The 27830-nt window shown below is 42.8% G+C and overlaps 1 protein-coding gene across 1 annotated transcript in view; it reads right to left on the reverse strand.

Moving 5' to 3' along the window:
• col14a1a (collagen, type XIV, alpha 1a) overlaps window positions 1–23739 on the reverse strand; it is a 212318-nt gene extending 188579 nt beyond the window's left edge. Inside the window, exons 1-3 of the mRNA XM_059973127.1 lie at window positions 23635–23739; window positions 13675–13803; window positions 2498–2614 (exon numbers count right to left, since the gene is read on the reverse strand). Coding sequence (XP_059829110.1) covers window positions 2498–2614; window positions 13675–13765 — 208 coding nt within the window. The 5' untranslated portion in view covers window positions 13766–13803; window positions 23635–23739. The remainder of the gene's footprint in view (window positions 1–2497; window positions 2615–13674; window positions 13804–23634) is intronic.
• Between the last annotated feature and the right edge of the window lie 4091 nt (window positions 23740–27830).

The raw sequence follows: 27830 nt of genomic DNA on the forward strand, positions 1-27830 counted from the left end.
GAAGGGAAAGGATTTAAAAACAATAAAATATACTTTAGGAATCAACAGGAAGCAAATCTCACACTTGCCTGGAGTGAAAACTAGAGCCTAACCTTCAGGATTAGCGAACAAGGTTTGCTGCCCAAATTGTTGCAACTTTCTCCACACCTGGGATCTTTTACTCACACCCAACCTTACTTTTTACAGATAGCATTAAGCATGCTGATTTCTTTTGTTGGAGAACATCTCAAAACAAAGAGGCTGCTTGGCCTTTTGGTTCCTTTCCTGCTCCCAATCACCGCTTAGACTTTAAAATCTCTCCCTTTTCCATATAGACTTCCAAGAAAGAAAATGCCAAGACATTCCTAACACCTAGAATGGTTCACAAGACTCCAAAGAAAAATTAAATACAGTTCAGTACTGAAACACTGAGCCCACTTACTAAGATTGTTTCTTGGACACAGAAGTGAGAATGGCCAAGGGCACATTGCAGCGCTAGTGCTAGGTTCCCATTTACTACCTAAATTTAGATAACATCAAGGTTTATCACTTCATTGATCTGTGTCAAGAACAGACCGTGTTATCCCGTTCTGTGCCTTGTGGCACATAGGGCAGCAACCTCGCAGTTTCATTAGCATTCTTACCTGTTGGTTTTTATATGAGGCTGAGTTGCTAGCTCAATGCCCAGCCCAGCATGGAGAGAAAGCGTGCAAGGAGCCGGCCGGATTCGAACCCGGGACCACTCGCCTCAAAGTCCGGCGCTGATGCCACTGCACCACCAGCCAGCAAAAACTGGCACTGCTGCTGCAATAATTAATAATGGCCAAACATTGTTCATGGTGGAACAATCAGCACTGGATCACAAGCATGAAGCATGATCTTCATGACTGATAATTAGAACATCTCCTAAGAATGCCAAGCACCTTCAGGCTCTCTTTATTGTTGGTGCGTGGACAAGTGGTTTAGGCGTCGGTCTAGTGATCTGAAGGTCGCTAGTTCGAGCCTAGGCTAAGACAGCGTGTTGTGTCCTTGAGCGAGGCACTTAACCACACATTGCTCTGCAACGACACTGGTGCCAAGCTGTATCGGCCCTTGCCCTTCCCTTGGACAACTTCAGTGGCGTGGAGAGGGGAGACTTGCAGCATGGATAACTGCCAGTCTCCCATACAACCCTGCCCAGGCCTGCACCCTGGAAACTTTCCAAGGCAAAAATCCATGGTCTCGCGAGATGCCTAAAAAAGTATTAATTGAGCATGAAAATAAACACTACTAACACCTGCAGTACAGGATCAGATACAGGATCTCTTTTTCTTGGAGCAGAGATGGTGGTAATGCAGGTGAGTAACACAAGGATACAGAGTGAAAAGAACAGCAGAAAAATCATAAAGGAAACATTGAGTTATTGGATTGTGGAATGCATTGCTGGAAATGGACAGTAGAAGCAGTCAATGGGAAAAGGGACATACAGAAAATGCTGGAGGAAACCCAGGAGGTCAGATAACATCTATAGAAGAGAATCAACATTCAACGTTTCAGCCCGAGGTCCTTCTCTAGTTCTGAAGCAGCACCTTGGCCAAAACATTGACTGTTTATTCATTGCCATAGGTGCTGCCTGACCTGCTGAGTTCCTCCAGCATTTTGTATGTGTTGCTTTGGATTTCCAGCATCTGCAGAATTTCTTGTGTTTAGTAGAAAAAGGGGCTGGATTAATATTTGAAGGGAAAAGATATTATGGAGAAAAAATGGGATGGACTGGCTAGCTCTGGCAAACAGCTGGTGTAGACACGAGGGATTCACATGAAACTGGGTAGAGGAGAAATGAGGACTGACACCACATGCAGATAAGTTACCTACAGTGGTTACCCGATTCCAATACGCTGCAAATTACCATCCAATAGCCTTCAAGGCATTAAAGATGTACAGAAAAGTTCATTTCTGAGTGTAGACAGTTGAAAGAAACAAGCTTTGCCAGAAGGGGAATTGCTAGATGGCATCCTCATACACAGCAAATGCTGCTTTAAAAGAGTTTCTGCATCAAATACTTAATTGCCAAAAGGCTCAGGTGGAATTTTTACCCAATTCCCAGAGAACGGGGTCAAATGTCAACCTTGTATCCTGTTGCCTGCATCTCAGAGTTATACTTACTGACATATATGTACCTTAAACTTTGTTAAATGTTGGCTTTAATAGGTATTGAAGTAAAGCACAGTTTGAAATCAGAGCTCACCCATCTCATTAGTTCCCAATGTATGGATTGGGTTAGAAAAAAAACCTCAAGTCAATTTTAAACCTTGGATAATTTTTCTTTGAATATAAAGCATTCATCGTTGACTTCCTCTTCATTTCATTTAATATAAACACCATACATTATAGAAATGGAGAAGTGGCACGGCATGAGAGGAGCAAATGTAAACATATGAGGAAGAAATGGAAGAAAAATCTTTAACGCTGTTTTAAAATGTAGCACAACCAATAAAAAGTTTGTTCTCAAGAATGAAATATATCATTAAGTCCTTACCTACAACTGGTGTCACGGTTAATCTGTATTCTTGAAATTTCCCCCTAGGGGCTTTCCATGTGATTCTTACACTGTCCTGCGACATTATAGAAAACTTTAATCTTGTTGGAGAGGCAACTACGAGGCGTACACAAAAAAAGAGAAAAAAAAATGAAGGTTAACTCAGCATTTGAAACAGATGTCATTGCTATATCAGAACAGTAGTTTAATCAACAGCGCCTGCACACCAATAATCAAGTCAAACTACATTTACCACAATATTTAACAGGGCTCCAAACTATCTGTACTGCCTGGTTCCTCGGTGTTGCTCTGTGCATCAAATTGATATTTCCAAATCTGCACAGCTCTGCATTTCTCTTTTAAACTCAGAGCTTAAAAGCCAATTGTTAAACCAGCTCGCCACCTGCAAGCAATATATGCTTCTGCTAAATCACTCTTTAGCATAGAGCCCAGTTTAAAACCGCACTATGAAAAATTATTAGTTAATATGAAGAAAAGCTACTTTGCAAGCAAGCTTTTCCTCAGGAGGGCTTTCTATGTCGATCCAAGATCTGTGCAATATAGCTTGAAGACAGCTAGTTGTGTAACATAACACTCTATCTCTTTGCCATCCAATGTACAATCCAAATGATTTGTCCTACTATTCATTTCAGTCTTTAATGAAAGGTGATGAAATGCTAATCCTTCCTTTATTTATCTATTTAATAATCAGAAAGAAAAGTGTATGTTTTCCATCACCAAAAACATGCCTGTTAAATAACACCATTGCAAACTCCGGTTTAGAACCCAGGGAAGTAATGGTAGATGCAGATGTGAACACTATCTCCCTTCAGAATAGGAAGGCCTGGCTTATGTTAGCTGAAGCACATGGGACCCTTGGTGCTTCTTAGCTATGAGCTTGATCTTCAAAAATCAAAAGCCACAAACACTACAAGTCAGCTAGCATTACTAAAGCATCAGAAACAGAAATGATTTTGTGCCAAACTACAACCAATGGTTAACCAGGTACAGTGACCAATTATAAGCAAAATTATTTCAACAGTGAGAGTATTTGAGGCAATATCAACATAGACAAATTGTATTAGATCTAAGCTGCTGCACAGAAACTCTTTGGTGCTGTTTATTCTGCTATTCATAGAGCTTGGGTGACTTGCTCTGCATAGTTTATGAAAACTCTGATGAGCCAGTGCAGAGCACCTGGTTTCTAATGAAAACCAAGGATCCAATCTTTAAGTAATTTATTGTCATAGAAATACCACCAGAACACATCATGGAAATAGCACCTGCTCCTTTCCATCCTCCCAACAAGATGACTGTCTGAAATGTTTCATTCTGCCTGGGACTGCAGTAACAAGAGCACCAGTTCCTCAGTTTGTTATGGACTGGTGGTGTGGCAGAATTTGACAGTATCCTTGAGTTAAGTTCCTCCTCGTCCTTAATACCTTATTCCAGGAACCTCCCTCACTGACAAAGAATTTTTGAATTCATTTGGTTCCTCTATCTACAGTATCCCACACATTCCCAATATCCAGCAATCCTCACAAATATGAAAGGGCCCAAAGCTCTGTATCTCCCTTCCTTTCACCCAACTATCTCTTACAGAGGTATAAAGCCATACACAGGCCCTTCAGCCCAACACCTCCATGCTAGCCATCAGGAATTCATTTGCATTAACCTTACAAATCCCCACAATCCTAACAGCTTCCCCAGGATTCTACCCCTCACCTACACATGAGAAGCAATTAACCCACCTACATTCACATCATTGCCTTCACACAAAAGCCAATCCTTAAAGCCTACCACTTTAACCAACCTCTGAATCACCCACTTCAATGTCTCTTCATACAGCTCAAACCACACTCCTCTCAAGCAACAAGACATTTTTGATTCATCACCTTCAAGGGTGAAATGCTGGTTTTCACCAGGCAGGACAAGACAAGAATGGAACTCACTCCACAGGTGAATTCACTTTGCACATCAATGTTAATTGTAAAGGCTCATTCAGCTTAATCTCCTTCCCACCCCTTGCTCTCTGTGTGCACTTCATTTGCTCATCCCAAAACCTGCAGAAATAATGAAAGTTTCTGGCGCCACTTCATCCCTGCATTGTAATTTCATACCACCAACAAACAGGCTCATAAATACTCCTATCAATTACTTTAAACCTGCTAGCCATCAACTTCCCCACTGAGGGCATTTAGCCCTTTCTCATCATTACTTAATGCACTTCACAGATGCCCCTCCACGAACAAGAGATTTATGCAGATACTGGACAGATTTCCCTTCTGCTCCAAGGTGAAGTACAATCATTGACAAACCAAGTTGTTCACAGTTAACTCTCTCAGCCCTGACCTCATCCAAGGGAGAGACTGAACTGGAGATTCAGATCACGGAGCAGGAAAGGGAGATCAGGCGGGCAGGCCGAGCCTAAACCAAGGATCAGATCAACTGTGGCATTGTTGAATAATAGAGCTGCTTCAAGGGGGATCCGTCTCCAGCCCATAGTGATGTTCTCTTACTTCTCCTGCACTCTCCAGTAGAACTTCATCTGAAGCCCACCAGTGTTGTCCACTCTTCTGCTGCTCTCTTGGTATCTGAAGAAAGCATCCCACTTTTCCTTTTTACACACCACTCCCTGTTCTTAGATCCTTTGTTAAATCCTTTCACATATGCCTTCTTAAGCTTGATATCTACCTGTCCACCACATCCAAGGGATCCATGGGTTTGCACAACTTGATCCTCATTCCACCACATTCCCTGTATTATCACATAGTCCCCTGCTGCGTGCCCTGCCCATACACCTCACCAAACATCGGACAAAATTCCATTTGTCGCCCTCCTGCTTCCAGCTGTGTAGTATCCTCCTGCAGTCGCCAGCTATCCCCTCAGTGCAACCCACTTGACAATTCCAGTGTCATTTTGAAGAACCACATGACAGCCACCATTTTTGTCCACACCAGTAGCTGATGTCACAGGCAGCAAGGCACCTAACACCAAGCCCTGTGAAGCCCCGTTGCACAGTGCCCTCCAGTAACCAAGACAAGACTTCATTACTGCTTGCTTCCTACTGCTGAGCCAATTTTGGACTCAATTTACCACTTCCCCTGTGGACCCTGAGGCTTTTACTTTCCTGTTCAGGTGCCATCTGAAACTTGTCAAAAACCTTGTTGAAACCTACATAGGCCAAATCAAACTCACTCCCTTCCACAACCTCCAACAATTCAAACAGAGTATTTTCCTCATTAAATCCATGTAGATGGTCCCTGATCAAGCAGTGACTTTTGGGAAGATGATTTATGCTGACTGTCAGAACCTTTTCCACCATATATCCCACTGATGACAGCCTACAGTTACTTTGCCTACCCCTCTCTCTAACTGTAAAACTGGCCTTTGTATAACTGAGAAGTTTCTTGCTGCTTTCATTTCTGGCTTTTCTCAGAATAATATTAAATTAACTCACAACAGCAATCTTCCAGAGCCTTAGACTTGTTGGGTTTATTACTAATAAGTTCTCCTTTTGGGGAGTCTGCTATCCCCCTTTTGTTGGTTCTATCTGGTTAATAACAGGGTGGCTTTTATAGCAATGAATAACTATACTACTGAGGGATTAGAGGCCTTATGTCAAAACATTTGCTTCAATAATCTACTAAAAATTGCTACCCCTTGTATTGACATCAGCATTACCTGCCAAGTTCAGGGAAAAACCGGACAACCAAATGTCCCAGGCTCAAGACTATGTTGAAGAGGTGTAGACAGAGATGGTTTATGCAGCAAGCTGCTTCTGGCCATTTCCTCTATTTATATAAAGTTTTCATTAAAACAGTGAATCCTTGACTTCTATATATACTTTTCAAAAGAAGCCTTAAAGAACTGCCCAAATGGGGGAAAAAATCCATTTTAATGCAGAGAAGTGTCTTGGCACTTACTTGTTTCGTAGTGAGGCAGAGGAGGGCAACACACAAACTGAACAAGACAAAAGCAAGAGCTATGTTTTCACCAACCTGTTGAAGGAACCTTTTTTTTAGTTGCTGTTGCAACTTAATTTTCCTTGGTGCCGAGAAACCTTGCTTACCCAAAAAAAAACACACTGATCCACCCAAGTCTGGGCTAGAATCTAGTGTCAAAATGGCCAATAAAACTGGTGCATTGATAAAGAAGAATGCAAGTGTGAAGAATGGGTCAGGAGGGAGTATCCAGCTGCAACGCCTGTGGCTTCATTAACACGCTTGACCAGAAAGTGCCCCAAGAACATTGAAGGTTTGCAGACAAATTGCATTTTTTTAAAAAAGTAAAACAATTATCTAGGAATGCAACCTCGTGCACCAAACTTGTGCATGTTGTACAAAAAAAAAAATCGAATTCTAGTGAGTTAATTCAAGTTCTATAATTCTTTTTATTGAAAGTTGAATTATTTGCATTTTCAAAAGCAAACCTGGATTGTGTACAGAAGATAAATGTACCTATATAAAAATGCCCTTCAGGCTCAAGACAATCTTAATTGCTTTAAGTAGATGGGTCAGGAACAATTAATTTTACTTTGTAAACATTCTACAGAAAAGCAACTACTCCCATTTGTTTAAACAAAACACATACTCCATCATGGAAGGTGGTACTACTGGAGTTGGACTACAAGATGACAGAATTTACTAAAATTGACAATTTCCTTCTCGTGTATTAGCTCAGATTAATATGAGAAAAGCCCTATATACACACGATTCCTAACACAAGGGTTCCTGTCTGTTCATCCCGGTCCTTGGCACTCTGCTTGCTTGGACCTGTTCCCAATCCAGGACACCACACAGAATAAGGCTTCTCACCTCCCTCCCCCCACCCCAAAGAGGTGAAACAGCTACAAGAATTAAATTTACTGCACTATCACTGCATCTGTGTACTGGCCCACCACAGTTCTACCATGTAGGAAAGTGCTAGTGACAGGACTACTGGACATCAGTGATGGATGGGTGAAGGATGAAGAGGAATGGGGGGTGGTGTTGGAGGAAGGAATGTAACTGTTCGGAATATGAATCTGGAAACTCTAAAGAAGAAACCCTTTGACCTGCCCAAATATTAAGAGTGCAGTTCTCTGCTACCCACCTGAATAACCTGGAACATTCAGCATTAATTATCAATGGAATTTTGTCACCTGCCTGTATTAATGACAAATCCCCAACATGTTGGAACAAATATTTATGGGATTAGGGATGAACAGTCATTTATTCTTGCATTGTGATTTAACTGTTTGTTATAGCTTCAGTTAACTGAGTGTGTGTTCAATTTAACCAGTTGTTCAAGATTCAGCCGTGTGTAATTTTTTAACTTAAACACTAGAGGACTTGTGCATGTACGTGGTTACAGAGAAACAGTTTCTCTTTGGTTAATCCACCAAGATATGCAATTTTTTTATTTGAAGTTAACATTTGTACCTTTCAAAGAATCTGAACCTCCTTTGTCTAACTGCACTGGGAATAGATACCTGAACCTGATGCAAAGTAAATTTTGAGTGATGTAGATTCTAAACTGATTTAAATAAAAGTAAAAAAAGGAAATGTTGTTGTTGTTGGGATTATTATAATCATTTCCAAATAATGGCAGATCTGTTTTTATGTTTTACCAAACATTAACAGCTCCTCTGAGAGGGATTAAATCAATTCCTAATTTAACAAATAAGTAGTTGTTTCCTACTTGACTTATTGATATTTGCAGGTAGAATGTTTTTGTATTAAAAATACATAATAATGTTACACAACTACATTTCTTTTAAGAATGACAATCTCCTTTAATACCCTTTTAAAGCGGTTTGAAATTCTATCCATTTCTCAGTTCTTACCAGAGCAATTTCAAGTGGTTTTAGATTAGATTTAGTGGGGTAGCGTTGAGAGGATTGAAAGTGGAGGAGAGAAACATCAATGATAAACACACTCAAGAATAATCAGAGCTCAAATGGACCTACCTACCTACAGTAGACTCCATTCAACTTGGAGTACGTTTGGGAGTTCATACATTATGACCTTACCCTATCAGCTACAGACAGATCCTTCTCCTGGTATGTAGAAATGCATCATCATTAAAGGAACTGCTAGGAAATTTTTCCACAGTCAACAATGCTGATAAGCTGGATTGCAGTGACCATGGTTGTTAAAAATGCTTCAGAATTCCACTCTTATTGAATCAGATGTAGCAGATTCAACATGTCATCATAGCTTTGAGCACACTTAGCAGCATCTTTCAAGGATGAATTTCTGGGCAAATATTCTTTGTCCATCCTATAGAGACTAAATAGGAAAATAAAAATGAAGCATTCTGTGTGTAACCAAGTGACCTTTAATCAGGTGAATTTGTCGAGTGTACACGGAACACTAGAGTGTTCCAGATTCATTGTGGTCTCTGTACTTTTCAGCACAGTTACTTGTCCAGATCCATATCTCAGAAAGGATGTGTGGTCATTGGAGAGAGTCCAGAGGAGGTTCACGAGGATTATTCTGGGAATGAAGGGGTTAACATATGAGGAGCATTTGGCAGCTCTGGGCCTGAACTCACTAGAATTTGGAAGAATGCGTGGGGACCTCATTGAAACCTATCGAACGTTGAAAGGACTAGATAGGGTGGATGTGGAGAGGTGTTTCCTATGGTGGGGGTATCCAGAACTAGAGGGCAATGCTTCAAAATTGTGGGGTGGCCTTTTAGAACAGAGGTAAGGAAGAATTCTTTTTTTTAGCCAGAGTGTAGTAAACCTGTGGAATGCTCTGCCACAGACTGCAGTGGAAGCCAAGTCTGTGTGTATATTTCAGGCAGAAGTTAATGGATTCCTGATTGGTCAGGGCATCAAAGGTTATGGGGTTGAGTGGGATCCGGGATCAGCCATGATGGAATGGTGGAGCAGACTAAATGGGCTGAATGGCCTAATTCAGCTCCTATGTCTTATGTCCGTTGAATTTCTGGGCTGGCATTCCCAAAGTGAACCCAACATCTACCCATTACAAGAAACTCACAGGACAATAAGAGTAACTGGATCATTCTTCCAAAGGGCTAGTATATCGGCATTGCACCAAATAGCCTTCTCCTCTGTTAGATCATTCGATGGTTATTATCTAAAACAATAAACTTTTAATCTCCACTGGCTATGAGCTCATTTACACTTTAAATTATGAAGAGTTTAACTATGTGCTTGCTGGAAAGGAGTAAAGGGTCACTGATGTGGCAGCATCAATTTCAATCTCCTGTGACCCTCCAAAGACTGACATCCAGTCCCACACTAGAATGGTGCCATTGAGAGAACGAGCGAGCCCAACCTGCCAATCCAAAGTTATCTATCTCAAGTTACTATTCACTCCAATAAAGCACCCGCCTCCCACTAAACTGTGAGAAATTAATGTAGATCAAAATTAAATGGATTACAAGCCAGTGGGGTGCTGTTTTTCAAAGTAACGTCCTTCCTGTACCCCTCCTCCCCAAATCTAAAGCTTGCTAAATAGATCCCAAGCGACCACACAAAAATGTGTTCCTGAAATGGGAGTGACAAGGTCAGCTCTGACTGCCCATCCCTCTTGCCCCTCTAAAGTGGTGGGTGGGTTATTACCTTAAATCACTGCAGACTGTCTAGAGGCAGTGCCCCCACAATGCTGTTGGGGAAAGATCTCCAATCTCTTTCACCAGCAGTAATACAAGGACAGTTAAATATTTCTCTTTCGAGAGTCAATTCAACTGTTCGGGGAACCTGCAGGAATGGTGTTCCAGGTACCTACTCTCCTTGTCCTGCTAGGCCAGGGGTCGGCAACGTTTACCACTGAAAGAGCCAATATGGACCCATTTCCCACAGAAAAGAAAACACTGGGAGCCACAAAATGAAATAACACTGCATACAACGGGTTTTTTTTTGCCTTTATGCTATGTATAAACAAACTATAATGTGTTGCATTTATGAAATTGATGAACTCCTGCAGAGAAAACGAAATTACAATTCTGCATGCAACAAAAACATTTTGAACTCCGAAAAAAAAGACGTTGTGTTGAAGGTTACTCCATAGTTAGCCTACCTTGGATCGAGGAATTAAAAGAAAGCGCGCACTGGCGGGTGTCAGGCATTGGCAGTGGTGATGTATATTAATAGCGATAAAAAAACACGTTGTAGCGCTGTGCTACACGCAGCGCTAAAATAAAGACTGCAGTCAAAGGTAACTTTATTCGAACTAAACAGCCTTGCTTTAAAGCCTCCCTCAACCCGTCCCCGTGGGCGCGGATGCTCCAAAAGACACGTACTCACAAACCCCCGTAGGCTATCTCCCTTAGCCGGAACGGTGGCTAATTGTGAGCCGGTTCGGATGTGCCAGGAAACGGTGTCTCCGCAAAGTTTTCAGATTGTACAAGATCACCATAATCTTCAAATTTCGAATTACATTTCAAAAGCTAACAAACCACGGGGAGCCGCATCACAGAGATCAAAGAGCCGCATGTGGCTCTGGAGCCGCAGGTTGCCGACCTCTGTGCTAGGCAGTAGAGGTGCAGGTTTAGAGGGTACACACGAGAGAACTTCAGCGGGAATTATTTATTACACCACGGCATTGACCAAAGTGTGTCCTATATTCATCTCGTTGAAAATTTACACCAGAAAAATAGACATTAATTGGTCATTCCTAACTTATTCAGACAAGAACAATTCAGTAATGTTCCTTTGGTACTGCGTTTGTCTGACATTCTTGTTACAATGTCCCCTACTGGTCAAGGGGCTACTCAACATTTAGCCTAAACTTCACCCACTGAGCCTTTCGTTCCAGTTAGTTCAGACACTGGTTCCAGACACGTGTTACAAATAAGGCTGAGACAAAGGCAAATCAGTTCAGCCTGAACCCACAGTTCGAAGTGTAAACAGAGCCAAAGTTTTATTGAGCGCTGACAGATGGTCAGGTAGGAGACAAATCAAATTGTGTGCTCTGAATATATCTGTTGTGAGAAAATTTGACAGGGAGCGGTCGTTTACACTCCTTTAATGTCAAAATAACATTAACTGCTGTGGTTAAAGGCAGAATGAAAACACAATGTTACAGAGATAATCAGATACATGCTTTCTGTAGCTCCACAGGAAGAATGTAGGATTAGAATGAAACTAACTAAAACTAAATTCATAATATTTGAACCCATAAACCAAACTCATACAGTAAACTTAGAATAAACGATGTTGAAATTGATAAGGTATCTGAAACAAAATTTTTTAGGAGTGATAATGGATAAAAAATTAAGCTGGAAACCACATATAAATTATGTCAAAATAAAAATGTCATAATCTATTGCAATACTATACAAAGCACAAGATTTCTTAAATCAGGAATCTTTGTATACATTATACTGTTCACATATAGTCCAATACAGGACTTACTGTGTAGAGGTATGGGGAAATGCATACTAAACAACTACAAACTCAATTTCTCTACTCCAAAAGAAAGACATACGAATTGTAAATAAGACTATGTTCTTTTATAAGAAAGTGTGAGGTATTGCACTTTGGAAGGACAAACCAAGGTAGAACACACAAGATAAATGGTAGAGCACTGAGGAGTGCAGTAGAACAGAGGGATCTGGGAATACAGATACAAAATTGACTAGAAGTGGTGTCACAGGTAGATAGGGTAGTAAAGAGAGCTTTAGGTACATTGGCCTTTATAAATCAAAGTACTGAGTATAAGAGTTGGAATGTAATGGTGAGGTTGTATAAGGCATTGGTGAGGCCGAATTTGGAGTATTGTGTGCAGTTTTGGTCACCGAATTACAGGAAGGATATTAATAAGGTTGAAAGAGTGCAGAGAACGTTTCCAAGGCTGTTGCCGGGACTTGAGAAACGGAGTTACAGAGAAAAGTTGAATAGGTTAGGACTTTATTCCCTGGAGCGTAGAAGAATGAGGGGTGATTTGATAGAGGTATATAAAATTATGATGGGTATAGATAGAGTGAATGCAAGCAGGCTTTTTCCACTGAGGACAGGCAAGAAAAAACCAGAGGTCATGGGTTAAGGGTGAAGGGGAAAAGTTTAAAGGGAACATTAGCGGGGGGGCTTCTTCACGCTAAGAGTGGTGGGAGTGTGGAATGAGCTGCCAGATGAAGTGGTAAATGCGGGCTCACTTTTGACATTTAAGAAAAACTTGGACAGGAACATGGATGAGAGTGTATGGAGGGATATGGCCCAAGTGCTGGTCAGTGGGACTAGGCAGAAAAATGGTTCGGCACAGCCAAGAAGGGCCGAAGGGCCTGTTTCTATGCTGTAATGTAATGTTCTATGGTTCTAACACTAGTTATAATGAGCCAACCAATCCACTATTTGTTCAACTAAACACTTTAAAAATTCAGAGATTTTGTAGATTTTAAAATACAAATTATGTATAAAGTAAAAAATGGACAGTTCCACAAAGTATCTAAAGGTTGTTTAAAATGAGAGAAAGTCAACATGATTTGAGGGGAACATATATATTTCAAAAACAAAGGATAAGAACAAATGTAAAAAATCATTGTATTTCAGTCAGAGGGGTGAATCTATGAAACAGTTGTAGTGAGAATTTAAAAACATACACCACACTTAACAAGTTTAAAAAATTACTTAAAAATAATTTAATGAACAAATATAAAATACATGATTTAAAGTGAATGGGAGTAATGTAAATAAATGATACTTGGAATTGGATTTTGTGTTAAAAGAAATTTTTTGTTTTGATGGGATGATTGACGCCAAATATGTTTTTATATCAGTAAGAGCGGTAGACGTAATAAGCAGTAGCTTCAGCCTACACCCTTTCGGTCTGTTTTAAAGATTTTTATTATTTAATTTTGTCTGATGAAATCATCGTTATGAAGTCATCAATGAAAATGATGTTTTTTGTTATGTTTGTACTGCCGGAAAAATAAAATTCCATTCACTTCATCATATCAATGAAGCAATGAGGGTATATCCAACAGTGTGGTACATAGTCCAAGAAAGCCAATAACTAACTTCCGTTGTTAACACCAACTATTTTGGTGCAACAATTATTTTGCATTGTCTATTTAGTTAAAAAAAATGAATATCTTTAGCAGGGACATAAAACATAACATTTACAACATAAAGCAGAATCACTTAAACTCATAACAAATGATGTACCCACATCTGCATATCAGAAGGATTTGTCATTGGTTTGTGCTATCATGACAGAAATTACCTTGACCCTGTGCCTTGCTAATGAAGTTTAATGTCAAAGCTGCAAAGCCCAGGAGAAACCACGTCCCCACACCATGTCCAAAGGCCTGCATTCTTAGGTCTTGTCGGTGGCTACGCTTACTCAGGAATCCTGCAAAACAAAAATCAACAAGGTAGCAGCTTTTCTCATATGCTGATTCACATTACTGTACATTCCTATAGAAAGAAACACTGGCTTTAACATTTACAATATTTGTAAAGATTACCAAAACAAAACCAATGCGCTATTATCCAAGGGCATTAGGAGCTCTAGATGGATTTTTCAATCGCAGAATTTGAATCCAACTTTTACTTAATGACTTGAAGATTTTCATTCAAAGGAGTTTGGTTTTCCCAAAGGATTGGAGTAATTCCCACAACAACACACACAAAATGCTGGTGGAACACAGCGGGCCAGGCAGCATCTATAGGGAGAAGCGCTGTCGACGTTTCGGGCCGAGACCCTTCGTCAGGACAGGGAGTAATTCCCAGTTGTGATCAGGAGTTTGATGAATATTTAGATAGATGTTCTAATGAAGCAACACTTTAGATTTATATAGATTTTGTATAACCCCACGTACTTTACAAAAGCCAACAATATTTCCTAAAATGTACATTTGATCAGGAAAACTCTTGATACCAAGTCACTTACAAAATTAAGACTGGTGGACAATCAAAAAAACTCTGAAGGAGAGAGAGAGAGAGAGATGTAAGAAGAGGATTCCAAAACTTAGGGTGTTGGCACTTGATGGCCTGACTATCAAGGGAGGTGTAAGAGATACCCGAAACGCGTGAGCAGCCGGCACTATGAAGGGGAAGCAGCGATGATGAAGGATGAAGGTAGGTTTCGGGAAGGGGTAGGCAAGAGGCCATGCAGGGAGAGTCAAGATATTACACCAAAAAACTCCTCCCCTCCATTAAGGTAAAAATAAACTTATTTTCTTATTCACAGCTTCAGGACATTCCGAGTGAAATGTTTAGATGTGGGCACTGTCACAACATGGGGAATGTGACAACTAATCTACACACAGAAAGCTCCTACAAATACAAATGAATTGTATTCAGAGATACAGACAACCAAAATGAGTCTCAATTTAACATCTCAGTCACAATGCAGCTCTGACCCACTACAGCCTCAAAGCATCAGCCTAGATTTCTACATTCATGACTGTGGAGAGTGACTTGATCCCATAACTTGCAAACCCAGAGACAAGAGCAATGCCTACCAATGCTACATCCAACAAGCTTCCCTAAAATACAAGTATCCTCTCTCAGTCGCGATGTTACAGATGCCTTCAGTGGTCCCAGTTACTATAATGTTTGGGGATTATGGAGGTGCATCTTCAGGTAGGTACATTAACAACATTCAAAAGGAAATTGGACAGGTACATGGATAGGAAAAGTTTAGAGGTATATGGTCAAACATGGGCAACTGGGACTAGCTTAGATGGAGTCTCAGTTGGCATGGACCAGATGGGCCAAAGATTCTGTTTCTATGTTATATGACTATATGTAGAACTTGCCCTCCGCCCCCCGTTTCAAGTAACAAAAAAAATCTTTTATAAAAGAAAAAGCCAAAAACTGAATTAATCCATAATTATTATGACTTAACCCATGCTTTAGGAAGAGCGAAAATGGAAGAATCTCCCTAATCTTTCCAAAAATAGAAAATACCTGATTTTGCTGGACACTGATAAGCACCCTGAATTGAACCAACCCTTGGAGCCCAGAATTGGTGCCGGTTGCTCATGTGTTTTGGAAGTAAACAAAGTTAACATCAGATGGAAAGAGAAGTTATTTGTAGCCAGGCTGTGGGTGCCTAGTATTTATTGCCCATTTTTATCTGCCCTTCAACTGGACCATTTCAGGGTGACTATGAATCAGCTACATTTCTCTCACTTTGGAGTTACATCCCAACCAAATCTTGTATGGACAGCATGTTTCTTTCTCAGAAGATTATTATTTTCTCAATAACTCCATTATACTCATTTTTTGCTTAAAATTAACAGGCTTTAAATTCCCCTAGTGAGAGTTGAACTCATAGCTCACTAATCCATGACAACTGTGTGGAATAAATGGTTTACTCTACGGAGAGCTAGCAATGGACAGTGGTTCAGCTTAACTCTACACCTGAATTATTACAAGCCTATGGTATCCATGGGAGCATCATTCTACAAAAGAGATCTCTGTATATACAGAATGGTAAATGCACACAATGCCATAGACAAGAAAGACTTTGTTTAATTCATAAGACTAAAAGATATGGGAGCAGGATTAGGCCATTAACTTTGAGTCTGCTCCATCATTTCATTACCGTTCATCCATTTCTCTCTCAGCCCCAATCTCCTGCCTTCTCCCCGTATTCCTTCATGCTCTGGCCAATCAATAATCTATCAACCTCTGCCTAAAATATACTCAATGATTTGGCCTCCACAGTCGCCTGTGGCAACGAATTCCACAGATTCACCAGTCTCTGGCTAAAGAAATTCCTCCTCATCTCCATTCTAAATGGGCGTGACTTCATCCTGATCAACTAGCCACTAGGCAACACAAGAATAGCCATACTATGGGTAACCCACCATCCACCTCAACATCCTGCCTTCCTCACCCTGTGAAGATGGACGGGTGATTCAGCAGCTGTGTAAAAACTAGACTGATTTATTCTGTGCTTATTTCTAAGGCCTCAGAAGTCAGATATCAGCAGCAAAGGTTTACAAATACAACATGCAATAGTGGTCATCAGATAGTCGATCTACCAAACTGCTTACTGGTTACAGGCACTGAGAGAAGCATCATCAACAGTGATAAGCAAGAGAAAATTGACAGAGCACACAAAACGCTGGAGGAAATCAGCAGCATCTATGGAAAAGAGTAAATAGTCGATGTTTCAGGCAGAGACCCTTCATCAAGACTTCATCATCAAAAGTGGCCCATTCGCACTTTAAACTACCAATGTTCACCAATACTTACTCCATTTACTTGCATATATTCATAATATTTAACACAATGTATTTAAATACTTGTCTACAACATAGGAGGCCATTCAGTCCATCACATTTATGCTGGTTTTCAAAGCATTCCTGTTGGTCACTGTGGTCCACTCTCTCTCACATCTGCCCATCAACTCTACCACCAACCCCCACCTCCCTAGCTACCAACTTTACAGTGGGCACTTAACTTGGCAGTTCGTCTTTGGGACATGGGAGGAAACCCAAATGGTCACAGGGAAAACACGCAAACTCCACACTGAGAGGGGCAGAGGTCTGATTTGACCCTAGATCACTGGAGCTGGAAGGGAATGACACTTTTTGCTACAACCTGCATCACACAGTCAAGTTGCACTTCAAAAGATTCAAATCTCTCTCAGGCTTTACCTTCTCTCTCCCTCTGCCCTCCTCCACATCTAAACTCTGAGTTACTTCTCTTCTTCAAGTTCTGCACTGTGCATCTTGTGGCTTAAGCATTCCACCTTTTGCAACTATATCTTCAGCTGCCAAAATCCCAAATCCTGCATTTTTCCTCTAGAATTCTGATACTGTTCCCTTCAGTGTCTGTCACCAGTAAACAGGTTGGTAGCTTGCTGCTCTGCTAGCCACTGTTGCCTGGTATATTTGAAAACTTTTGCTTCTCATCAGACTTGTGAGGCCTTAGAAACAGATGCGGAATAGGACAGTCTAGCTTTTGCTCAAGTGACAAACAACCTCTGCACCTTCACACACTGGGTGAATGAGGCAAGATTCTTAAACAGAGGATGGGTTCTTATTAGCACACAGAAGACCCCAACTCCGAACTAAACAATCCCACCAGTTACACTCCTCCCCTTACTCCCTGCAGCCTTGTAGCATGTTCTCTCTCACATGTCAATCATAGCCCTTTAACTTTTACTTAGCCATTTACCTACAATAAGGTGTAATTTACAGCAGCCGATTAAGCTGGATGGAAACCAATGGCCAGATGAATCTCACACAGTCAAAGGGAGAATGTGAAAACTACAGACAGACAACGCCAGGGCTCAGGATGGGACCCAGGTCTTCAGCACTGTGAAGCAGTGTCTCTAACTGTTGCACTCCTTTATTAAGAAACTTTCCATACAATGAGGTGGCATACAGGACTGACATAGATCCACATGGTTGGGTGGTGCTACAACTATAACCTCGCACTGAGTGTCATCAAGACCGAAGGATTGATTGTGGACCTCAGGAAGGAGGAGGTCAGGGCAACATTCACTGAGGGGTCAGCAGAGGAAAAGCGTCAAGTTCAAGGGTCTCAACATCTCAGAGGAACTATCCTGGGCCCACACCAGTGCAATCACAAAGGAGGCATACCAGAGGCTTTATTGCATTTTGAGGACGTCTTTGGAGATTAGCTACATCACCAAAGATTCTTGCCAATTTCTATAGCTGTACAGTGGAGAGCATCCCAGCAGGTTGCGTCACAACCTCCAATGCACTGAGTTGTAAGAGGCAGCAGACGCAGCCAGCTCCAACGTGGCACAGACCTTCCGACCATCAAGGAAAGCTTCAAGAGCTGCTGCCTCGAGAAGGCAGCATCCATCATTAAGGAATTTCACCGCCTGGGACATACCCTCTTCTCATCATTAGAAATTTCCTGTTCCCCATTCGCATCAAAATAAATTCCTCCCTCTGGAAAAATAATGAAACAGCAGAGAAGTCTGATGACCTTTATGTATTCTCTCAAAAACAAGTAAATTGTCAATAGAAACATGAAATCCGACCTTTATTTCTTTCACCAGGCTAGTCAAAGGTTCAGAATATCGAACCAGCTTCCTACAAACTCACTGAGCAGCTACGCTCTTCTAAATCTGTCATGGGTCCAACTCCTGTATTTTACCTTGTGAATATTCTTACAAGGCCCCATATGCCACCTAGGCCTAGGGGTATGCTTCACCTAATGTAATCTTATTCCAGGCTCAGTTTGCTTCTCACCAGTGTCCAATCAGTATTTATCAGCCATCTCTAAATACCCCTGAAATAATGATAGTGGCGTTGAACCATTTTTTTTTTAAGTCTCTGCTACCCTTGTGGGGAGGTCCTCACATGACAATGTTGGGGAGAGTGTTTCAGGACTTTGATTTAAATGACGGAACAGTGAAGTGTTTCCAAGGCAGGACAACATTGAGTCAGTGATGTACTCATTAGCCTGGTCACTTTACTTTCTTGGTGGTAGAGCTCATGGAAAGTGCTGCCAGGAAGCCCAGGCAAGTCTGGAAAATGGCACAGACTGCAGATTTGGTGCTCCAGTGAGACAGAATGAATATTTGGAGTGGTAGATTGTATTATCTACGATGGTGTTGTCGCTGCGTTCATTCAGGGAAACAAAGATCATTCCATCACTCGCCTGACTTTGGTAGATGGTGGAAAGGCTTTAAGGTGTTAGGAAGGGGAATTACTTGCTGCAAAGTCTGCCAGTCTCTGACTCACTCAAATAGTTACAGTTGTTCAATGGTTGTCTCAGTCTTATGTCTGATCATCTCTGATCTCAAAATGTTGGCTCCCAATGACCACGGCCATCTTCCTCTGTACAAGTCAGGACCCCAACCAGTGCAGAAAAATTTTCTTTTTTAGTTGAAGTGGGCCAGGTACGGCTGATGGTTCACATGTATGTACAGGTATGTTTATATACAGACACCATATACAATAACTCTGCATCTAGGCACAGCAACACAGAAGTATGAAGGGCACTAAAGGTCAAATGTAGGCATCTGACCTCTTGTTGTGCCTCTGTCTCCACACCAAGAGCAGTTCAACAAGAGGGTTTTCATATGAATGGCACCATCAATCATTACAAGAAAGGTAGGCGAATGGTTTGCCCCTTTTAAAATCCATTCCAAATGGATAATGGCTTTGAATTATTTAAGCTTCTGAGCAGCAGACATTTGGGAAGAGCGAGTCAGACTCTAACAAAGCAAGTAGGGTGATCAAGGGCAAGGTCCAGTCTGAACATCACTCACAGCCAACTGTGGCACGGGGCCATGGAGGAACCAGGAGTAGTGCTGGACACAAAAGGGTACAGCTCACACACATTGAGTTCACGATGGTTAGACCTCTTGATGCCACACTCGGCTCAAGAGGCCAAGGAAATTCTGCGTATCCATGATGACCCTCACTAGTTTTTACAGATATATCATAGCAAGCATCCTATCCACATCCATAATGGCTTGGTCTGGCCTGCCCAAGACCGCAAGTAATTGCAGAGTGCGGCATGCAATCCAACCTCCCCTCTGCTGACTTCAGCTACACGTCCCACTGCCTCGGGAAAACATCCAGCACCATCAAGGGCCCCTCCCTCCTACCCAGTCATTCTTTCTTCTATACCCCTCCCACTGGGCAGAAGATATAAAAGCTTGAGAGCATGAACCACCGGGCACAAGGACAGTTTTGATCCTGCTGTTATGAGACTCGTTAATGGACCCTGACTGCTCTAAAATATGAAACCTTGATCTCTCGGTCTAACTTGTCATGGCTCTTGCATTTTATTTGTCTACCTGCACTGCACTCTCTCTGTAACACTTTATTCTGTTTTCTTTTTATTAACTCAAAGTACTTACGTACAGAATGCTCTGGCTGGATGGCACAGAAAGGACTGCTTTTCAATGCATTTTGGTAAATATATCAACAATAAACCAATTACCAGTGGTACTTCAGTATCTGGAACAGACTCTCTCACCTCTGTAAGCCAGCTCTTCAGATCAAATTGGGATCAGTTTTTGGGCCACGTGGTCCTAGGTAGTTTGGCCTCCAAATTGCAAGTATATCTAAGATATCACATCACAGCCTGAGAACAAAGCTACCACCCTACCAAACATGACAACAAATTCTGAAAGTCCCACTGCACTTTGTTTGGAGGTCTGTAGATTGGCTCAAAGATTCATTCATTATCAAAGTACACAACTCTGAAAGCCTTCTTCTCCAGGTAGCCATAAAACCAAGAAAGAAAAGAACAGCAGCGCGATCATCAACCCCAAAATCCCACCTCCCCGCATGAATAAATGACCAAAATGGAACAGGAACATCGACCCCTAAAATCCCTCCTCCCCGCATGAATAAATGATCAAAATGGAACAGGAACATCGACCCCCAAAATCCCTCCTCCCCGCACGAATAAATGACCAAAATGGAACAGGAACATCGACCCCCAAAATCCCTCCTCCCCGCACGAATAAATGATCAAAATGGAACAGGAACATCGACCCCCAAAATCCCTCCTCCCCGCACGAATAAATGATCAAAATGGAGCAGGAACATCGACCCCTAAAATCCCTCCTCCCCGCATGAATAAATGACCAAAATGGAACAGGAACATCGACCCCTAAAATCCCTCCTCCCCGCATGAATAAATGATCAAAATGGAACAGGAACATCGACCCCCAAAATCCCTCCTCCCCGCACGAATAAATGATCAAAATGGAACAGGAACATCGACCCCCAAAATCCCTCCTCCCCGCACGAATAAATGACCAAAATGGAACAGGAACAACATCAACCCCCAAAATCCCTCCTCCCTGCACGAATAAATGATCAAAATGGAACAGGAACATCGATCCCCAAAATCCCTCCTCCCCGCACGAATAAATGACCAAAATGGAATAGGAACATCGACCCCCAAAATCCCTCCTCCCCGCACGAATAAATGACCAAAATGGAACAGTAACATCGACCCCCAAAATCCCTCCTCCCCGCATAAATAAATGATCAAAATGGAACAGGAACATCGACCCCCAAAATCCCTCCTCCCCGCACGAATAAATGACCAAAATGGAACAGGAACATCGACCCCAAAATCCCTCCTCCCCGCACGAATAAATGATCAAAATGGAACAGGAACATCGACCCCCAAAATCCCTCCTCCCCGCACGAATAAATGACCAAAATGGAACAGGAACATCGACCCCCAAAATCCCTCCTCCCCGCACGAATAAATGACCAAAATGGAACAGGAACATCGACCCCCAAAATCCCTCCTCCCCGCACGAATAAATGACCAAAATGGAACAGGAACATCGACCCCAAAATCCCTCCTCCCCGCACGAATAAATGACCAAAATGGAACAGGAACAACATCAACCCCCAAAATCCCTCCTCCCCGCACGAATAAATGACCAAAATGGAACAGGAACAACATCAACCCCCAAATCCCCCCCCCCCCCACACACAGAAAAAATGAGAAAGATCAGGCAAAAAAAAACAGAATATTAAAAGACTGGAAAAGTCTACAGTCCAAGCCCATATGCAAAACGCAGAAAACCTCCATTACCAACTCAAACTGTGAGTGGACCACTTCAGTGTGAGTCACAGAGAGAACCGGAGTAATGAGCAATTAATGAGTCCATGAGTAATGGATGCAAACTAATCCATTGTGTGGTCCTCCCCAACACTGTCAGCACCGACAGGAGACACCAACTGAAGAAAATGGCATCCATCATCAAGGAACCCCACCACCCGAGCCATGCCCTTTTCCCCGAAGACCTATCCTGGGACCAACATATACAAAGAAGACATACCAGCGGCTAAACTTCATGAGGAGATTGAGGAGGTTTGATAAGTCACGAAGTACTCTAGCAAATGTCTAGAGATGTGCTAAAGAGAGCATTCTAACTGACTGGTATCATCACTGGCTGGTATGGAGGAGCCACTGCACAGAACTGGGGGGAAAAGCTGCGGAGAGTTGTAAACTCTGCCAGCTCCATCACGGGCACAGCCTCCCCACCATCATGGACATCTTCAAAAGGCGATGCCTCAAAAATGCAGAAAGGACCCCCATCACCCAGGATATGCCCTCTTCTCACTGCTACCATCAGAGAGGAAGCACAGGAGCCCGAAAACACACACTTACTGTTTTAGGAACAGCTTCTTCCCCCACACCATCAGATTTCTGAACAGGCAATGAACCAGCCTATGAACACTCTCAATATATATTTCAGTGATTCATGGTCATTTTTAATATACTGCTGCCACAAAACAACACATTCCTGGACATATGCAGTGATAGTAAGCCTGATTCTGATTAAAACTTTGGAGCAGCCAGTTCAGGAACAGCGACTCTCCAATAACCAGAAAGACCTTGAAACCTCTACAGCCCAAAACCTACCTCAGCAATGGAACAGCACAGATTATCGTGTGCACTACCTTGAGCTTGACTCTTTTTTGGCAGTCGTTTTTGCTTCACAAAAAATACAGTTTTTTGTTGCCTGTACCTACACGCCTGAGTCGCTGCTGCAAGCAAATTTTCAATTCACCGTGCCTGTGCACATGACAATAAAGTCAACTTGACGACTTACCGTCCCTTGACCGCAGGGTAACCAACCCTCTCCGGGCTAACCCAATCCCCAAGGGCCGAACTCTCCAAGGTAGGGTGGCGTGGGGGAATACTTCCCGCGGAGTTGTGTGATGAGGACCCCCCCCCCCCCCGCCAAGAGGCAAAACTTATGCCTCCTCACGGTGAGCTCAATTTTTCTGTTAGGGGGGGGGGCTAAAGTGATTTAAAGAAAACTTCATTCAGAAAACTTCCCCGACACAAAGTGCTTTGTGTACTTTTCCTCCTTTGAACACAAAGCCACTTAGCACGACCCGAGGCTCTTTAGGGGAATCTTGGCGAGAAGTCGGAATGAAACTTCGGTTTGCATGGCGAGGCAACGGCGGTCTCTCCCTCTCCGGGCAAGTACCCAGCGGCACTCCCGGGAACAGGCGTGCCTCCCAGCAAGCAGCTCACGGGCTCCGGTTGCTTTAGAGAGGACAGCTCCATCGGGTAGAAACAACGCGGGCTCACTCCACAGTTAAAGAAGGATGCGTCCCGCTTCTTACTGCGGGAACCTGGACATTTGCAGCAAGTGTGAACGCCCCAAGTTAGAACCTGACACAGCACGGACGCAGGGAGAGCGCCGGGGAGTCCTTAGCCGATATAATTCGGAATTAAAAACGCTTACCTTGGGGAAGAGTGGCAGAATCTTTCCTATCTTGACCACAAGTGAACCTCGCTCAGTGTGTGGGACTACGAGACCTTCTCATTCTTTCTCTCTCCTCTTCTTCGCTCCTCCCTCCTTTGGAAAGTGAGAGAGACACGAGCCCAGAGCCCAGAGCCCAGAACCCAGACACCTCCCAACGCCACCCTCTAACCCTGTAGGTGTACGCCCCAACCAATGGGGGAATCCCAGCATCACATCCCAAACCCTGATTGATAGCGCCTTTAAAAGACACGTGGAAAGTTTCTAAACAGCGAGTACCAGGTCCCCGAGCTAAATGTCATCCCCGCGGTCACGCCTGGCGCAATCATGACCGGCTCTGCCCACATACAGCATTGTGGTGCGGCCGAATATCTGAACCGGAAGGCAGATTTATCCCTGATGTGTGTGGGGAGGCTTCGTTCCTGGACCAAAGTTAACAGAGCGCATACATGTCACCTCGTACAACCCTGAGATTTTTCTTTCTACAAACTGTCCAAATGCAGATGTAAACAAATAGCGATAAATAACGAGTATGAAATAACACTATAACAGAGTCCTTAAATGAGTGTAGCTTTGTTCAAGAGCCTGCTGGGTGAAAGGTATTAGCTGTTCCTAAACCTGGGGGAGCGAGTCCCGAGACTCATGTACCTTCTACCTGATGGCAGCAGCTGGGTGGGGAGCATCTTTGATGAAGGATGCTGCTTTCTACTGCAACATTTCATGTAGATGTGCCCTGTGGTTGGGAGGGTTTTACCCGTGATGTACCGAGCTGTATCCACTACCTTTTGTAGGAGTCCCATGCCAGGCCGCGTCGCAGCCTCTCCACCACACATGGCGAACCTCGGCAGACTCCTGGGGAAGTCGCGTTACTTCGCAATAATATTTATTTGAAGCAATCCTCCTGCAGGCTAATTAGCGACCCTCGTCCCCTGGTAAAAGCTAACACTTTGTATTTAGGAAATACTGCGGTAGTTGAGGTAGGCACAATAACGACATTTCAAAGGGCGTTAATTGATAAGTTGACTTATTATTGTCATCGTACTGGGGTGCAGTGGAAAACATTATTTTGCATGCCGTCCATACAGATCATTTAGTTACATCCACACATCAAGGAAACACAGTAACAGAATGTGTTACATTTAAGGGAAGCACAATACAGGCAAATTGTCCGGTACAAGCCAACACGTGGTGAGATCAAGAGAGCATCTCATCCTACAGGAGGTCCCTTCAGCAGTATTACAACTGCAACAGAGAAGCCGACCTTGCACCTGGTGGTACATGCTTTCAGGTTTTTGTATCTTCTGCCGCAGGAAGAGACCATAAGATCGAAAACTCAAAATGTATTTGATCGAGTCTGCCCCGCCATTTCATTAGGGCTGATCATTGCTCCGATCTCCTGGTACCCCTTCATACCCTGACTAATCAAGAATCTATCAACAAGAGAGAATGTATTTGACTGGTGGCAGCAAGAATAGGGAAATTTCAAAGGGATATGGCCAGCCGCAGGTAACTGGAACTGGTGAGCGCCTTGGTCAGTATGGACAGGCTGAGCCAAAGGGGCTGTTTCCAGGCGGGATGACTCTGTGACTAATGGAGTAAAAACCTTTCAAAGGAGTGTTAACAGGCAGCAGCCCAAATAAATCTGGCACCTAAACAAATACTTGATGGGTTATGAAAAACTTCTTACTGGACGGCATGGGGAACTTCCAGAACTTGGAGCTCAGCAGGTGAAGGGATGGCCACCAGCGGGGCAAATCGAGAATATTCCGGAGTCAGAACTGGAGGTTCCAGAGGGTCCAGTTCGTAGAAGGAGAGCAGAGAGCATTCAGGCTATAGGATGGTCTGATCACAAGGGTGACCAGTCTATGGGACCAGTGGACAGTGAGGTCAATCTGTGATGGCAGAGCAAGAATGTAGGGATCAGAACGTGAGGTAAAGTTATTATATTTTGCTGTGGAGAAGGTAGTGCAACTGTATCTCCAGTTAAGATAATCAGTGGGTGTGTTTAAATCCTTTCTGAGGAGCTGCAATGTTGCCGTTCACAACATGACATTAGAAGTTTGGTGCGGCCGGTCAGGCGGTAGGGTGAGAGGCTGAAATACAGCATCTCAGGCTTGTCAAGGCTGATTTTTTGTTTAATTCATGAAAATTTAAGCAGCACACAAGTTGTAACAGGGTTGGAGGCGGTGACTTTATGGAGATGAAAGTAGGTAGTCTTAGTGATGGATGGAATGCGGGTTGTCAGATTGGGAGGGGGAGTGTGCAGGGCGCTTGGAAGGTTACAAGACAGATTAGAGAGGGGGGTAAGATTTCAGAATGAAGGCAGATAGGGAGCCAAGGAGATCATGAGGCACCCTTAAAAGGGACGTCAACAAATCTGAGCCTTAGTAGCCTTTCAGAATCACATCCAGTTCATATTTAAAGACGTAGATTTCCTGAGTTCTCTTTAGCAATAATCTCCAAATCGCAGCGGCCAGATTTAAGGATTCTTGCTCCTTTTCAATCCACAATTTCTGAAGTACACTGTTCAGACTCTCCGGTGACAGAGCAAGTTCACCTATTGATGTGGTAATAATAAACTTTCATCACATCAACTATCTTGTAAGTCAAAGAGATATTTAAAAAACTCAGGGGGCTCTTTAGCCATCAAGCCTCTTTGAATGTGCTAACCTGCAAATCTCTTCCCGCCCCCTCCCCCCCCACCCCTGCCTTGCCCCAAAGCCCAGTAAGGGTTTCCTTTTCAAGTAGATACGTTACATTTGGAAAGAGTCTGTTGGATTCTTTTCCACTGCCTTCACCGGCAATGCGTCCCAGATCACAACCCGCTGCTCGGGAAAAAATTTCTCATCTCCTCCCAACTGTTCTCAGTTTGTATGCTTTGATTCCTGATCCACTTGCAGATTGGAATAGCTTCTCTCATTCTGACAAAGCTCGGTGGCGATCTTGCAAGAGGATGTTCAAGTTGGATTGTTTGAAAACTGAAGAGGCTCCGGACAAACCACGTGGCAGTTGTTTGCACAGCGGAGTTATCACAGGTGAGGCAACTCAAACCCCCTTGATAGGCACCGGGGCTGCCTAGATTCTTGGATTAGCCTCTGCCCACTTATTCCAAAAACCGATCCTGTCTGTAAACTCCCCCAGAAGGCATGAAAATCTGTGAATGTTATTCCCTATAGATATGTAGCGTGAACCTTTCAGTAACATTTGGCAATTTCATTCCTCACTTGCAACCAAGGCTGAGAAATCTATGCCTCTGATGACAGCAAGATTGACCGAGCCTGTCACAGATTAGTCTCAGCTTGCAAAGAAGCCATGCCTCCAGTACTATTGGAAAGCGTTCAGATATAATCATGAGTTTATAATCAGAGGTATCGCCAGAGCACAGAAGATATTAGATACGGACAGCATCAGTAACTAGTCTTCCTCCGTAATTATCTTAACCCAGCTGGTAAGGCTGAGTCTGCCCTGTGGATATGTGGCAATAATTGCAACAAGACGGCACCCGAGCAAGGTAATTCGTTACAAAATGCCCATTTGCAGATTTATTCATTACTTCTATTGAAATTGTTTTACTGTTTTAAACAGTAAACAATGGGTAGTTAAAACTGCCCGATGCATCACTGGCACCAGCCAAGAACGTATGAGAAAGGCCAACAATATCGTGAAGGATTCTACCCACCCTGCTTTTATGGACTGTTTGCCCCCCTACCATCAAGGAGGAGGCTACACAGCATCCATGCCAGGACTACCAGACTCAAAAACAGTTACTTTCCCCAAGCAGTAAGTCTAGTACACTCCCCGACCCATTAAACCCCCATACACTCCCCACCACCTCTACCATTCAGTCAGTCACCTTATATACAGACCCTCCTGTGCCTAGCATCACTTTATGTGCATACAATCAATCTACGTATAGAAGTTATCTCATATTTATACATTACTTTTTTTTAATTATAGTGTTCTTTATCTTACTGTGTTTTGTTGAGCTGCACCCGATCCGAAGTAACAATTATTTCACTCTCCTTTACCCTTCCTTGAATCTTCACATTTAAATTCTCAGACTTTAATAATCACTGTTCTTTAACACCCTCTTGTCTTCCTGTTCTGCACTTTCTCTGTAACTGTAACACTATATTCTACCTTATAGATCATAAGATGATAAGCTATAGGAGCAGAAT

Source organism: Hypanus sabinus, chromosome 1 (assembly GCF_030144855.1).
Source record: "Hypanus sabinus isolate sHypSab1 chromosome 1, sHypSab1.hap1, whole genome shotgun sequence".
Lineage (NCBI taxonomy): Eukaryota > Metazoa > Chordata > Chondrichthyes > Myliobatiformes > Dasyatidae > Hypanus > Hypanus sabinus.